At 39.8% G+C, this 16,517-nt stretch overlaps 2 protein-coding genes across 4 annotated transcripts in view; one reads left to right on the top strand and one right to left on the bottom strand.

Moving 5' to 3' along the window:
• notum.L (notum, palmitoleoyl-protein carboxylesterase L homeolog) overlaps nucleotides 1–16,517 on the top strand; it is a 127,378-nt gene that overhangs the window by 89,832 nt on the left and 21,029 nt on the right. The gene's annotated exons all lie outside the window — the stretch shown is intronic.
• The window catches only part of card14.L (caspase recruitment domain family member 14 L homeolog), a 223,324-nt gene continuing 218,418 nt past the window's right edge, over nucleotides 11,612–16,517 (bottom strand). For all 3 annotated transcript variants that reach the window (XM_041576206.1, XM_041576207.1, XM_018235056.2), the window contains exon 21: nucleotides 11,612–15,186. In XM_041576206.1, the coding sequence (XP_041432140.1) occupies nucleotides 14,979–15,186 (208 nt within the window). In that variant the 3' untranslated portion in view covers nucleotides 11,612–14,978. The remainder of the gene's footprint in view (nucleotides 15,187–16,517) is intronic.

The following is a 16,517-nucleotide window of genomic DNA, read 5'->3' as shown; positions in this document are numbered from 1 at the left end:
TAGACCATAAAATTTCCCGCCCTTGGTGTAAATGGTGCTACTTTGAGACAGACCACGGTACCCATTCCACTAAAGGATTATACCTTTATACAAAGTAACATAGGTTGAAAAAAGACACACATACATCAAGTTCAACCTTTTAACTTTTTTTTAACCTGCCAGTTGATCCAGAGGAGGGCAAAAAAAACCATCTGAAGCCTCTCCAATTTGCTTCAGAGGGGGAAAAAAATCCTTCCTGACTCCAAAATGGCAATCGGACTAGTCCCTGGATCAACTTGTACTATGAGCTATCCCTGTATTCCCTCACTTGCTAAAAAACTATCCAACCCTTTCTTAAAGCTATCTAATGCATCAGCCTGTACCACTGATTCAGGGAGAGAATTCCACACCTTCCACAGCTCTCACTGTAATAAACCCCTTTCGAATATTTAGGCTGAACCTCTTTTCTCAACTAAGATTGACCTTGTGATAACTAAGATTTCCCATACCTTTTACCAGCTATGTTGCCCTTCTCTGTACCCTCTCTAATACAATAATGTCCTGTTTGAGTGATGGAGACCAAAACTGTACGGCATATTCTAAATGGGGCCTTACCAGAGCTACCAGTGGAAGAATAACTGCTTTCTGTCGTGAATCAATGCCCCTTTTAATACAGCTCAAGATCTTATTTGCTCTTGATGCTGCTGACTGGCATTGCTTGCTACAGCCAAATTTATCATCTAGAGGGACTCCAATGTAACTCCAGGATTTGCCTAGTGCAGTCCCATTAAGGGTATTAGTTGCTTGGATATTTTTACATCCCAGGTGCATGACTTTACATTTATCAACATTGAATCTCATTTGCCACTTAGCTGCCCAGATTGCCAGTTTGTCAAAATCCTGTTGCAAGGATGCTGCATCCTGGATGGAATTTATTGGGCTGGATAGTTTTGTGTCATATGCAACAGTACCAGCTTACAGTACCATTAACAACCACCCTCTGTACCCGATCCTGTAGCCAGTTTCCTATCCAGGTGCAAAGGACTTCATTAAGCCCAACAGACCTTAGTTTAGAAAGCAACCATTCGTGGGGCACGGTATCAACACTTTGGCAAAATCTAAATAGATAACATCTACTGCCCCCCACTGTTCAGCATCTTACTTTCCTCATCATAAAAAGCAATCAGATTAGTGTGACATAACCTATACATATGATGCTATTCACTAGGACAAAATTTTGAATAAGATCCCTTAACAAGCCTTCAAATAATTTGCCCACCGCAGATGTCAAATTTACTGGCCGATATTTGCCAGGCTGAGATTGTAATCTCTTTTTAAATATTGGAATGACATCATCTTTTCTACAATCCATAGGTACCATACCAGATGAAAGTGAATCTGAGAAAATCAGAAATAGGGGCTGGTCTAAAACTGAACTAAGCTCTCTTAGAACCTGGGGTGTATGCCATCAGGCCCTTGAGCCTTGTTTACATTAATTTTTATTAAAGCTTTATGGATCATATCATGAGTCAGCCACTGACTAGATTGAGCTGAGCCATTATGAACGATGAAGTGAGCCTAGGAACTCAAACTCCTCTATTGTATATACTGAAGAAAAGAACTGATTTAGTACATTTGCCTTTTCTTTATCTTTTACAACCATATTGCTACCATTATTTAATGGAGCAACACTCTTTTTACTATTAATATATTTAAAAAAACGTTTTGGGGTTAGTCTTAATCTCCTCCACAATGCACTCTTCTTTTTCTTTCTTTGCCTTCCGGATTGCAGATTTACAACATTTATTATAGTGTTTATATTCATCAAATACAGCTTTTGTCCCCACAGGCTTGTTGTTTTAAATGCCTTTCTCTTCTTTCCTATTAACTTCTTTACTTCTATATTAAGCCACATAGAGTCATTCTTAAAGCGTCATTAACTTCTTAAGGGAATAAATTAAGTACAGTAATGATTTAATATTATTTTGAATGACAACCATTTCTGTTCTGTGTTTTTAGCTGAACACATAATGCCCCAATAAATTCTCTGAAGGGCAGCCCTCAAGCTTTTCTGATATTCATGGTTTTTGTTGCCCCAGTGTATATTTGTTTTTTGCACCATACATTAAATCTTGCACATTTGCTATAAGTTCTGGGTCATTTGAGATCACTAGATAATTCACCAGAATAACATTTTTTTCTGGTTGGCTCCTCAACAACTTGTGCCATAAAATTGTCATGCAACAAGTTTATAAACTTGTTCCCATTAACTGATCTGGCAGTACTGTTGCTCCAGTCAATATCTGGGTAATTAGAATCCCCCATTATTATTACTTTACCCAACCTAGCAGCCTTTTCTATTTGCATCAGGAGCTCAGCCTCCTCCTCCTCCTCACTTAAATTAGGGGTCTATATCATACTCCTACAATTAATTTGCTGCACTCTTTACAATTGGTGAAGAACTCTACCCATAAGACTTCTGCCCCCTCATTTTCTAACATAACCTCCTCCTTTATATAAGCTTTTCAATCCTGTCTAACAAAAAGACACACCCCTCCTCCTTTTCTATTACATCTGTCCCTCCGAAACAAACTATAGTCGCTGATATTAACTGCCCAGTCATGTGACTCGTTCAGCCATGTTTTGGCCACATCAATCACATCATATTTTCCCTCCGGCACCAGCACCTACAGCTCTCTCATTTTACCAGTCAGACTCCTTGCATTTGCAAACATACATTGAATACTGGTACCATACTGAACAAATGACATATGGTCTTCCCTATCCTTAATAGTACCCCCAACCAAATCTCCTCCCCCATTTGCCCTTCCTTTGCCCACTATCTCATCTAACCTGTCTTCCACTGAATCTTTTACTGAACCCTCCCCCCCACATCTAGTTTAAAATCTCCTCCAACTGTCTTGCCATCTTCTCCCCAAAAACAGCTGCACCATCATCATTGAGGTACAGCCCATCCCTGTAGCTGACTGAGAAATCAGCCCAGTTCTCCAAAAACCCAAAACCCTCCTCCCTACACCAATCTCTCAGCCATGCATTAAGCTTCCGCTGTCTTCTTAGTGTTGCTCATGAAACAGGTAATATCTCTAAGAAAATTACCTGGGAAGTCCTCGCCCTCAACTTTACACCTAGTTTCTTAAAATTGTTCTTGAGGACTTCACCACCTCCTCTAACTTTGTCATTGGTACCTATGTGTAACAAGACTGTCGGGTCTTCCCCAGCCCCTCCCAATAATCTGTCCACTCGTTCCACCACATGCTGAACTCTAGCACCAGGTAAGCAGCAGACTGTTCAGCATACAAAGTCCTTACGGCAGATCACCCTATCCACCTTTATAATAATTGAATCCTTTATAACTAGAACCTGCCTTTCCTTCATTGCACTCCCCCCACTGCCAGCCACTGACTCCCAGGGTGCTCTGAGAGTCAGCCTGCTCCATACACACCAGTTCAGAGCTTTCCTTCCCAGCATCTTCAGAGGCGAATTGGTTGTTTTGGACAAGGTATAGACCAGCCCCCCTTCCCTTCTGTACCCTCCTGACTATCACAAACCTTCCTCCCTCATTAGCCTCCACTGCCCCTTCTTCTCCCCCCCCACTCCACTAGCCCCTGACAGTGATTTCTCTGCAAGCCTCCTTTCCTCCCCCACATTTCACATGCAACACTAAGATCACATGCACACTCACTTAGAAGCTTCCACACTCAATTTTGGAGTCACAGAGTTAAATGTTTCAAAACCTTTATAAGCACCTGATATTGGCTGTGTTGTCATAACACTGCCCACGGCAATTTCTAATATAAATTCTAATATCAATTCCCATGTCATCTAGCGTACTGAATGAAAAGTGACTCTCCTATGTGACTGTGTGAATTGGAAGAAATTTATAAATGTTCTTCAATGCGATCAACCAGTGATAGCTATCTTACTATAAATATTAGCTGGTCTGTATGTGTCACATCAGGGGTTGAATCGACAATAATTGAAAAGTACTTTGCAACTTTGATTTGATTGATAATATCGTCAACTACTGCGTTCTCCCATCAGTTCAATAAATTGTAAACATGCGGTTGATGAAAGGTATGAGGCCTTTCTATATGTTTCTTAAGGACACCCATAAATTTCCCGTTATCTGGATGCCCAAACATTTCAATGTGCACCCTAAAAGGTAGTCCTCGTTCTGCCAAAAATGTATCTTCAACCACCCTTTTTAAAACATTTGTCCAATATTCATATTCACTGTTAAACTGTTTTTTAAGTTCTAAATCTATTTGACTGCCAGTGCAACTCTTGGTAGACCGAACAACATAGGAAAGTAATGACTTTCTTTGGTTCTCTGGACCTTCATGTTCAGCCAAGCGAATAGATACATTCTTTCAATCGCTAAAGCCTGTTGTCTAAGCAGATTGGCTCTCTCTATCACCAAACTATTTACAAGCAAAACACTAAATGTTACCTGTTGAAGTGGGATATAACAGCCATTCTCTAGAAATGCATTCCCCATTTGCTAGTGTTTGTTTGAAAAGAAGTACCTCTTTTGATGTTTTTGAAATCTTTCTGATTCTACAAAATCATCCAAAATGAGGCAGTGGTACACCACTGCCTCATTTTGGATCCAACGGTATCCAAGTAAGGTGCTGTGTGAACCATTAGAACATATGCGGCTTTATTGAAAAATGCTTAAAAGTAGAGGACAGGGGAAACAGCTTAACGCGTTTTGTGACGTAAGTGTCACTTCATCAGAAGCAAAATGCTGCAAAATCTACATCTATGTTTTGACATAACTTTGGGCCCATTTTAGTCCAGTCTGCCCTCAATTGTCCATCGACTTTACCCTAGCATGCAGGATCTGAGCTGTAGGAATTTGATCCTGTTGATTTGCTTCGACAGGCACCATAGTCACTGCCACATCTGGATCAGTGCATGTTGGGTTGTAGAAACAAAGGGTGTTTCAATTGTCAGTGATGCTGACAAAAGTTCATTTGTGGATACATCACCATCAGAGCAATCATTGTTGAATTGTTTTGTGATCTCTAAAGTAACCACTCCTTTAGTGGTTAGCTCGAGGCCTGATTAAGAATGAGTGGATGGAGATCCAGCAGACTGAAAATACCCAGTCAAGATATTCCTAAGCAGGTTCACCTGTTGCTGGTCTTTCAGCCTCTGAGCTTTTCACTTTTGTGCACAACTAAGGAATTTTTTTCAGACATTTCTGACTAGAACCGACTGTATATCAAACAGAAGCACCACAAGAATAAGTAACAATAACACAAGTCTCCATATTTGAATTATTATTTTTATTTTAAAATCTTTTGATTTTTATTTGCGCCTTTCTGCAGGCAGGATGCACCTGCAGCAGGGGAAAGTGACACAATAGACAAGGTGCTATCCTGGTCTAAAAGTTAAATATGTAGTGGACGGTGGACCTTTACAGCCTCTAAAGCCACTTTTTTAGCGCAGGCAGAGGCAGGTATGAAGGGGTGGATTATGCACCATTGACTCACTTTCTTTTTATTTTAGTCAGGGTAACGGTACAGATGGAGGCAAATTTTTTTAATTATTAGTTGTGTAATGCTAACTTGGGCTATCCAGACCACAAGGAGTTTCGTGTCCAGCTAGTGATATGAGCATGGGTTACATTGCGACTCACACATCAGGATCAGGGCCTTTGCTAAGTGGCAGTTTCCCAAAAAAGTGTAGGTGAACTACAACACTCAGGTTACTGCAAATAAAAATAGGAATGATTGGACGCCAGGAGATTGAAGCAAAAAGTATGATTTATTAGTCCAAGACAATACCTCAGGTTTACTCACATAGATTTGAGGTATTAGCATTTGAAATGTCAGTCAAACAAGTAAGAGATGACACCAGCAGCCAAAGAGGAAGATCCACCCCTTTCCAAACACTACCGTATATACTCGAGTATAAGCCGACCCGAGTATAAACTGAGGTACCTAATTTTACCTAAGAAAACTGGGAAAACGTATTGACTATAGTATAAGCCTAGACACATCTACAGCCCTGTCTCCCAGCAGCGCATATTCTGCCAAAGCGACCCCCCCCAGCGATCAAACGATGGTGACAGAGAATTGCCAAACGGATTACTGTGTGCATTGTCCCACTGTCCCACTACCATGTGCAGAGGGTGCTGTGTGATATTGCCATCACTGCTAATCTTTCATATAACCAACAGAGGGCGCTGTGTGATATTGCCATCATTGTTAATTCTCCATATAACCAACAGAGGGCGCTGTGTGACATTGCAGTCACTGTTATTCTTTCATATAACCAACAGAGGGCGCTGTGTGATATTGCAGTCACTGTTATTCTTCCTATAACCAACAGAGGGCGCTGTGAGATATTGCAGTCACTGTTATTCTTTCGTATAACCAACAGAGGGCGCTGTGTGATATTGCAGTCACTGTTATTCTTTCATATAACCAACAGAGGGTGCACTGTTATTCTTTCATATAACCAACAGAGGGCGCTGTGTGATATTGCAGTCTGTTAGAAACTATTGTCTTTTTAAATAATTTGTATAAGTTCTATGGTCAACAAACCCAAGGTGATATTTAAATATATTTAATGTGTAAAAAATGTGTTACAGAAAATACATACAAATTAACAGATACCTAGCCAGTCAAATGCTCTATTGACAGCCTACCAAAATAATATGTATGTATCAATATGTTGTATAAAAGTTTTGTGTATGTCTGTATTATGTGAGAGTCAGTGTGTGTCTGTGTATGTGTCTGTGTGTGTGTCCAGTGTGAGAGAGTGTGAGAGAGAGCCAACTTCTCTTTGTCCAGGGATATATTCAAAATCTGTGGGATACACCTCTCCCAGCCTACCCATAAATTCCATATGTTAAATGTAACCTAATCCCTCCAGACTTGAGGAACAAATGGAGTATGGGAACCAGTGTGTGAAAGATGTGTGAATGACAAGTCATGAGTGCACAAATGAAACATATTCAAACTTAATCAATACTGGAATATAACCATTTTTCCAATACCCAATATTTAACACAGTCTCTCCCCAAGCGAACTGTTGGTATAGGAATGATTAAAAGTGACTGCAATCTCAGCTACTGCCGCTGACCCGAGTATAAGCCGAGGTAGACTTTTTCAGCACATTTCGGATGCTGAAAAACTCGACTTATACTCGAGTATATACGGTATATGGAAGTGTGGCAGGAAGTGGTCATTAGTGGTCACCTCTTGGCCAATTACTGATAGGTGAATACTTAAACATGGGCTTTTGCCTAGCAACTAGGAGGAAGGGTAGGGATTTAAAGCTATAGAAGCAAAGCAGATCCTATAGGTCCCTACAGTTGTCAATTCTTTGCTTTTATATTTTCTTCTATATTTTTTCTGTGCTGTGCTCTGGACCTGGTCAGGTGCAGTGCAAGCCTGCATGGTCAGTAGTACTAGTAGTAACCCTTATTTTATTTTCCTTAAAATATATATATATATTACTGGCTGTAGAAATTATTTCACTGTCTGCAGGCTACAAAAATTATTTTACAATCTGCAGAAATTACTTCACTGTCTGCAACAGTGCCGGGCCAGGTCTGTCAGTTGCCCCAGGCAACCCAGTTGGCCATTGGCAACTTAGGTCCCCACCACAGCTGTGCACATAACTGCGCGCAACTGAGAACGCACGTGAGTAACCGAGGACGCTTGTTCGTAACAGAGGATGCGCGTGCGTAATAGTGCGTAACAAAGTATACCACCAGCTATATATAACCCCACTAAAGCTGAAGGCGATGGGTAACAAGGATAATGACAACTGCCCCAGATGTGGTACCCCAGAAGCCAATTTTCTACACATGATCTGGGCATGTCCAGTTAGCAAACACCCTGGAATTCCCACATATACTCTTCCCCACTGTATGTCTCCTGGATGTAATGAAACACATAGTACCCACTACATATGCAATATTGAGGTTTAGGGCACTGTTGTTTTATGCAAAAAAAGTGTGGTTATGCACTGGATGGGACCCACCCCTTCCACAAGGGACTCCTGGGATAAAATTAGTAGACTCTACGATACCCATGATAAAGCTCACACATGAAGCAAGAGGAACATCAAATAAATTTGAGAAGGTATGGAATCCTTGGTGGAAAATGGGCCCAGTGATAACTATGTAATCCAATAAACTACCCCTTTTCTGTTTTTCGTACCTGAAAAACAGAACCAATTTGTACTCCAAATAAGAGTAAACATTTGAAAGGATTTCAGTAAATACCAGTGACACGTTTAAATATACACATTTTTATTGATGTATCAATGTTTTTTGTTGTAATGTTTATTAAAACAAATAAAACATAACCTTAAAAAAAGAAGACAATAAAGACTTATTTTAAAGGATACTACAATATGCAAAAAACAAGAATGTGACAGTTCAATAAAATCCTTTAGCGATAGAAAGAATGCACTTAAAAAAGTTGTGTTTCTGGTTTCTGTATTTCTGCAAAAACCCTGACTCCTTTCTCAGGATGTGAAGCCAACGGCACTCAGAACACTGCACTATAGGATAGAAACTAATCAGCAGTTACGCTGAGCTGAGTGAAGCCTGTCTTTGCTTATGTGACAGGGCTATGATTGGTTTCCCCATACTACTGTGCTTCTGGCAGGGACCGTTAGGACACACCCACCTCTCATTTGACCAGAGAACATCTATGGAGAGCTACAATAAAGGGGCTGATTCTGAAGACAATTTTAATTTACAGCCAAAAGTAAAACCAGCACCATATAGTACATCTTATTGCTTACAAAATTAGGGTTATTTAAATATATCCTAAATGTCTCCTTTACGTTTTTGGAGTATTTGCTGCTGTCCATATCTTGAGAAACATGTTGGAAGCCTTTCGGGATGGTAAAAAGTAAAAGAAAAGAGCCAACCTCTGCCCTTTGACTATACTGAAGAACTATGTAGCAGGAAGTGGACATCGACCTCTGGGCCAGTGATTGAAAATTAAATCTGAAAAGGTGATCTGCTTTTTTGTTGCCAGGGTCATTGTTGTACAATTACTAGAGAGCATTATTAATGTCAAGGCTAGAAAAATGCAGAATAAGGAGGCCAGTAATTAAAAAATAATGATCAAATTAAAATATGCTTAAAATAAGGTTCTAGATCTTACAAAAAGTGAATTTAAAAGTAAACTTCCCCTTTAATCCATCCATATGCAGTGAATAGCCAAATAACACAGCAACTAACCATTTAGTTGGTAGTTGTTAAAGGGGAAAAATTAACTCATGGTGCTTCTCTTAGAAATTTTGAATTTTACAATTTTTTTATTTTCTTATTGTATGGCCACCTTTAGCTTCTCCAAACATAAAAATCATGTAAAAATGTAGCTGGTGAAATAAAGCCAAATAAATAAAAAAAACACAAAATATAAAAATGGAAACCAATTACAAATTAGTCTATGTTATACTAAATGCTAATTTAAAGGTGAACAACAGAGTGGTGAACTACAAAGAGTGGTAAATGGAACATTTTCTAATTGGACCAGTGTTGTTAGTGGAGTACCACGGGGCTCTGTACTAGGTCCATTGCTTTTCAACTTGTCCAGGTTAATGAACTGGAGGTGGGCATTGAAAGTACTGTTTCTATTTTTGCAGATTATACTAAATTGTGCAGAACTTTAGGTTCCATGCAGGATGCTGCCACTTTGCAGACTGATTTGTCTAAATTGGAAAACTGGGCAGCAAACTGGAAAATAAGGTTCAATGTTGATAAATGCAAGGTTATGCACTTTGGCAAAAATAATATAAATGCAAGTTATACATTAAATGGCAGTGTGTTGGGAGTTTCCTTAAATGAGAAGGATCTAAGGGTTTTTGTAGATAACAAGTTGTCTAATTCTGGGCAATGTCATTCTGTGGCTACTAAAGCAAATAAAGTTCTGTCTTGCATAAAAAAGGGCATTAACTCAAGGGATGAAAACATAATTATGCCTCTTTATAGGTCCCTGGTAAGGCCTCATCTGGAGTATGCAGTGCAGTTTTGGACTCCAGTCCTTAAGAGGGATATAAATGAGCTGGAGAGAGGGCAGAGACGTGCAACTAAACTGGTTAGAGGTGTGGAAGACTTAAATTATGAGGGTAGACTGTCAAGGTTGGGGTTGTTTTCTCTGGAAAAAAGGCGCTTGCGAGGGGACATGATGACACTTTACAAGTACATAGACAAATAGCAGGGGACCTTTTTACCCATAAAGAGGATCACCGTACCAGAGGCCACCCCTTCAGACTAGAAGAAATATGAACTTTCATTGAAGCAACAGCAGGACAGTGAGGTTGAAGAATGCACTGCCAGGTGATGTTTTTATGATTGATTCAGTTAATGTCTTTAAGAATGGCTTGGATGATTTTTTGGACAAAAATGGGAAGTCTTTAAAATGCTGCTTAATAAATATACTTGTCAGTATATTCCACTTGTAAGCAAGGAACATCGTTGCAAAGCAAAACCTTTTTGGTTCAATAGAAGCGTTGATGTGGAGGTGGGTAAGAAAAGACGTGCTTTTAAGGCTTTCAAGTTAGCTGGTACAGCCGAAACATTTATAAGGTACAAGGAGGCCAATATTGTGATACTAAACTCTATAGTTAGTATACCTATACTAACTATAGAGTTTAGTATCACAATATTGGCCTCCTTGTACCTATGGGTATATATAATTTGTGTGAAAGTAGGGAGGGGTGTGTTTGGATGCTGGGTTTTCATTTGAAGGGGTTGGACTTGATGGACTTTGTCTTTTTTCAACTATGTAACTATGTAACAGGAGTAGAGGCATCGCCCTGCAGGAGGCCTGCAAGTCTGGTAACTTGAACCACAATTGCGCCATGTTCTCACTCTGTCCAGGTACCCTACCCACCTACAAAAGTAGCAAATGGGTTATTTTAACTTGTAGGGGGGGGGACCCTGGCCACCAATGGGTTTTTTTTAACTTGTGGGGGTACATGACCAACAGTGGGTTTTACACATTGTTTTTACAGTTTTAGAACGCATGTCTGTGTGGCCTTTTTACTGTGGTGTGGGGGTAAGTGGGGCTTAGGGGGAAGGGTATGCAGGGCCCAGAAAATTTTGTTGTACAGGCCCTGTGGTTTCTGGTGGCGGCCCTGTTTACAACTGAATATCCATGTTACAGTTACGTGCAATTGCAAGAAACATATAAACAGTTATATTATTATTGTGCTTATGCTGCGCAAAGGGGTATAGAGCATAGTAGACCCCTTCCCCTGAGGTGCAATGGGCCCTCTCCTATTTATATTTCAGTCTTTAAACTTAACCTAGGCCTCTACAAAGAACATGACGCATCTATTTAGACATATCAAAATGCAGTACATGTATCCAGCATTTATGTGTATCAGATGTACAGTAGATAGATGTAAAAAGCAGTCATTTGCAAACTATTCACCATTATTAGTATAGCCTTTACGTTTAGACTATTTCCAACAGGTATAGATTGAAGTACAGCACCACAAGTCTTTTCTATAAATAAAAATGCCTTTATTGGAACACTGGCAGGACCTGGATAAGCGACGTTCCAGGCTACACAGAGCCTTTTTTCAAGCTTACCAGACACTTCAACAATACAGCTTTTTATAGAGAAACATATTGCGCCATCTACTGGCTTCTTGTTACAATTTTTTTACAATTTCCTACAGGTTTGCTACAATGTCACAAGTAGATATCCCGTTAACTCTTTACAGCATTTCGATTCCTTCCACCCATTGCAGATCACAAAATCGTTACCAAAATCCCAATTCAGCAGAGTTAAACATATTGTGAGTGATGAAAAACTGCTGGGTGATAGATTGGACGAAATGCAGGAAAAGTTTAGGGAGAGGGGTTACCCCAGCAATCTTTTACTAAAGCAACGGGAGGAGATAGAGTTTTCAGAGAGAAATAACACACAGATTGTATCCCCTTTGTCTCAAAATATAATGTATTAAGCCACCAGGTGGTCAATATTATAAGGAGACATTGGGGTGTTTTGAGGGATGGCATCCCTGGTGTAACTTGGTTTGAGTTACCACCAATGATGTCATATAAAAGGAATAGGACAATTGGATCTATGCTAACCAAGTCAGACTTGGAAGAAGAAAAGCCTAAACAGAGATTTTTGGGTCCAGTAAAATGTGGTACCTTCCCATGTTTGAGCTGTAATTGCTGTTTGAAAAGGTGATACATTCTACCATCCACGCATGGGCACCCCTATAATAATCAGGGGATATTACACTTGTGCAACTACATTTGCGATCTATAGAATAAAATGCCCATGCGGACTAATGTATGTGAGGCAGACAAGCCGCACAGTTAGGGAACGCATCAGGGAACATAAGTCAGCCATACGCACTAAGAAAGTGGAGCAGACAGTCGCTTCACATTTTGTAGAGAAGGGCCACGGAGTGCAGCAGTTAAAATATCAGGCACCTACAATGCGACGAGGAGGGGACCGGACCAAAGGGCTTCTTAAGAAAGAAGCCATGTGGATTATAAAACTAGAAACCCTCACACCCCAGGGATTAAATAGGGAATACAACCTACAAGCTATTTTCCGGGTTTATTGTTTTTGATATTTTTAAAATTTGTGTTTTACAGATGTTTAGAACTTGGGCAAACTTGTGATGGTTCAACCATTTAAGAGTTAATGGGATATCTACTTGTGACATTGTAGCAAACCTGTTGGAAATTGTAACAAATTTTAAACAAGAAGCCAGTAGATGGCGCAATATGTTTCTCTATAAAAAGCTGTATTGTTGAAGTGTCTGGTAAGCTCGAAAAAAGGCTCTGTGTAGCCTGAAACGTCGCTTATCCAGGTCCTGCCAGTGTTAAAATAAAGGCATTTTTACTTATAGAAAAGACTTGTGTGCTGTACTTCAATCTATACTTGTGAAAGGATTGGAAGGTGGCCAGTCAGGGTACGTGCACCAGGATCCACAAATTGAAAACGTTTTGGAGCTGATTCTACCAAATAAGCAAGAATTTCCAACAGGTATCCAGAGCAAGATCAAATTATGGGATTTTAAAGGACAACTAAACACCCCATTGTGATAAATCCCCACTGGCCCCCCTCTGCTGGCACCCCTCCCTGACTCCCCCTGCACAGTCTTACCCCTGAATTCTGACCCCTCTAGAAATAACGACCGCACATGTAGAGTGAGTACAGCGGAGCTCACGGGCACCATCTTCTTCTACTAAAAGTTAATTTAAAGATGAACAACCTCTTTAATGTATGAGATTGGCTAGGTGGCATCAGGGCGATCCTGTCCATTTTGCCGCCTGAGGCAGCCTTCATTTTCCTGCCCCCACCCCTCCCCACGGCACTCACTTTTCAGTGCCAGAGGGTGTCGTGGGCAGCAATTGCACTCTCTGCACTAGAAAAGCCAAATTTCCATGTTTAAAAAGGGAAATTCAGCTCTTAGTTACCAGGAGCTGCATTTTTACCAGGGACTTCATTGGTGCAGCACCCCTCGGTGGCATTGAAACAGCATATAGATCATCCTGGAAAAGACTGACCCATTCAGAATTGAAGGGGGAATTTTTTGGAGGATGCTACCAATAGAAGAGTTACCATTGGAGAACTTATAATTATACAGTATATGCATATACTGTATTGCATTTCTCTTTGTGGCGACTAGGACAAAAATATTCTCTAGCTTTGGTCCATTTCCCCTTTTACACATCCTTGATGCCATCTTCTGTAATTTTGCTGACAGGTTCAGGTTCTACTAATGGCTTTACAATTTGGGTGTGTGGGTCTGTAAACATAGTTCAATACAAAATTTCTCAGCACACCACTTGATTTTCAAGGGTGCAAACACTTGCTGGCTGCTACAAAAACCAAATAGTATACAGTATTGTATGGAAGGAGCACACCTATGGACAATGCCAAGGGATTGTGAGTTAGGGAAAGTATTTAAAGAAATTCTTTTGTTTTCCTACAGATGGGAGAAATCAATCAAAAAACTTGTTGCAAAAGGAAAAGAAAACCGGTTTAATAGCACCATTGAAATTGGGTACTTTTGGCTGTGGTGATTGCTCACATTGCAATGGCATAATTCGTGGGGATACACCCGGCCAAGGGCACTTGAATTAAAATCAATGAACATTATACATGTAATAGTTCAGATAAGTTGGATGGAGTCTTAAGTTCATGCGTTTACATCCGACAGTCAATATATATCAATGAGGAAAAAAAGTCTTTCAGAGACCATCCATTTTTATCTTGTCGGATGAAGAAGCCGCATGCAGCATTCACATGCGACAGTCGTGTCATGTCAGATGGAAAATTTTACATGTAGTTTACGCATCTGATTTTTGTATCAGTCCTATTGTATTTTATGGTAGAAATACACGAGCGTTCGTGTGCGTTAATATACAATAGGACTGATACAAAAATCGGTGACTCAAGTCAGATGGATGGTATTAGAACAGGTGAATCTAGAGGAGGTAATATCCAAAAATAACTTTTGAAGAGAGTATGGATGAAAAAATTGGAGTCTCTTTCTCCAATAAGAAAAATAAAATTATTGTGTGATTTTTTAATGAAAATATGGGAATGGATTTCTTATGCGAAATTAATTAAGCAGTGTTTTAGATAACTTATTATTATTGTATTTTTCTAGGTAATGGGCTAAAATATATAATCTACTGGATATACCATGATGGTTGGATATGGACTGAACAATGGACTATGAGTTAAATTCCAATGTGTTGTGTTATTTAACACATTAAGGGGTTAATGGATCACATGATAGTGTCACATGTTAAGGAATGTATTTAAGTATATGGTTTCATTGTGTGTGGATTGCACCTGAGGAAGGGGGTATCCCGCGAAAGCTTGTGCTGTTTTTATGCTGCAATAAATGGACTGAAAAGGCATTGGCCATAGGTGTGCTCCTTCCATACAAAGTTACTGGGTCTGTAAACAGCTTACCATTTGGTTGTACTTTTTTCAACCTGCTCATCTCTATTAGCAAGTTTTTTTCTCCAACCACACAGTTCGTTTCTGTTCATCCAATATGGCCTCCTTCACACTGCAGAGAAGAGACTCAGTGTCACTCCAGCTATCGGGATCTATTGTGCGGTATAGACAAGGCAAGGAATCGAGTTCAGCCTCTTCGCGTTGTGCGCACTCCAACAGTAGATCTTCACAATTCCGCCACCACTGGAGAGGCTTCCTATGATTAAAAAAAAAATATATATATATATATATATTAGTTTTTCTAGACTGTGTCTAGAAAAAGAAAAAATAGACACAGCACTCACTGTTGTTGATGCAATTTAAGTGTATTAAAAGCAGATCCTTGCTCCCAGCAGTACAATGTTTCAAAGTACACAGACTCCTTTTTCAAGCACATGGGTTCAAATTAGTACATCCCTTTTAAAGGTATCAAAAAGGAACTCGCTAATGGGATATGATATCACAACACTCCCTAGCCCATTCAATTAACCCTTTAGTGGCTACATCTATGCTGCCCTTCGCCATAACATAGGAAATTATCCGAAAATAGAAAAACAGTTAAAAAACATTACCTATAAAAATACATACAATTCATAATCCTTATTTAACCCATTGGGGGCATGTGTTTAATTGATGGATCCACCATACCTCTCTCTTTCTCAATAACAGCTCGCGGTCCCCCCCACGTCTAAGTGGGCGGACCTCCTCCAATACCATAAATTTTAATTCTGAATCCGAATGTCCCTTTTCTACATAATGTTTGGAAACCGGTAATTTGGTATTAGACCTTCTAATGGTCGATCTATGTTGGGATATACGAGTCTTTATCTGCAATGTGGTCTCACCCACATAGATGAGACCATATGGGCAGACCAGAGCGTACACCACGAATTTTAATAAGAATGTAAAGTGCCCTTTCAATGAATAGTTACGTCCCATTAATGGATGATGGAAAACCACAGACTTGTTCACACAACTGCATTTGTTACATGATAAACAAGGGAACATACCCCATGACTGTCCTAGAATCAATATATGTTGGCACTGGTCCCTTATTTGTCCGAGTTTCCAAACATACCAACTGACTCTCCAAACTTCTACCTCTGCGATAAGAAATCAATGAAGGTTGTCCAAACTCCCTAATCTCTGGGTAGGCTGACTTCAAAATGCCCCAATGTTTCCGAAGTGTAGATGCCACAATATCACTGTTATCACTAAGCAGTGTAACAAAGGGGATTCGTGGACCATCACCCCCCCCCCAATTTTTCTCTCCTATGTTTAACCCTATGTTTTGCTTTATCTAGCACATACGGAGGATACCCCCGTACCCGGAATTTCTTATACATTTCATCCAACTGTTGATTCCTCCTGTCAGGTTCACTCACCATCCTTTCAACCCGTGAAAACTGGCTAATAGGGATGGAATTTTTGATATGCTTAGGAGGTAACTTTTATAGTGTAACAACTTATTCCTATCAGTTGGTTTTGAGTATAACTCTGTGTTAAAACTGTTCGCACCTTTATCTTTACATCCAAAAATTGTATAGA

Source organism: Xenopus laevis, chromosome 9_10L (genome assembly GCF_017654675.1).
Source record: "Xenopus laevis strain J_2021 chromosome 9_10L, Xenopus_laevis_v10.1, whole genome shotgun sequence".
Taxonomy (NCBI): Eukaryota; Metazoa; Chordata; class Amphibia; order Anura; family Pipidae; genus Xenopus; species Xenopus laevis.
Note: the sequence above shows the minus strand (reverse complement) of the source record. Positions and strands in the feature narration are given on the sequence as shown.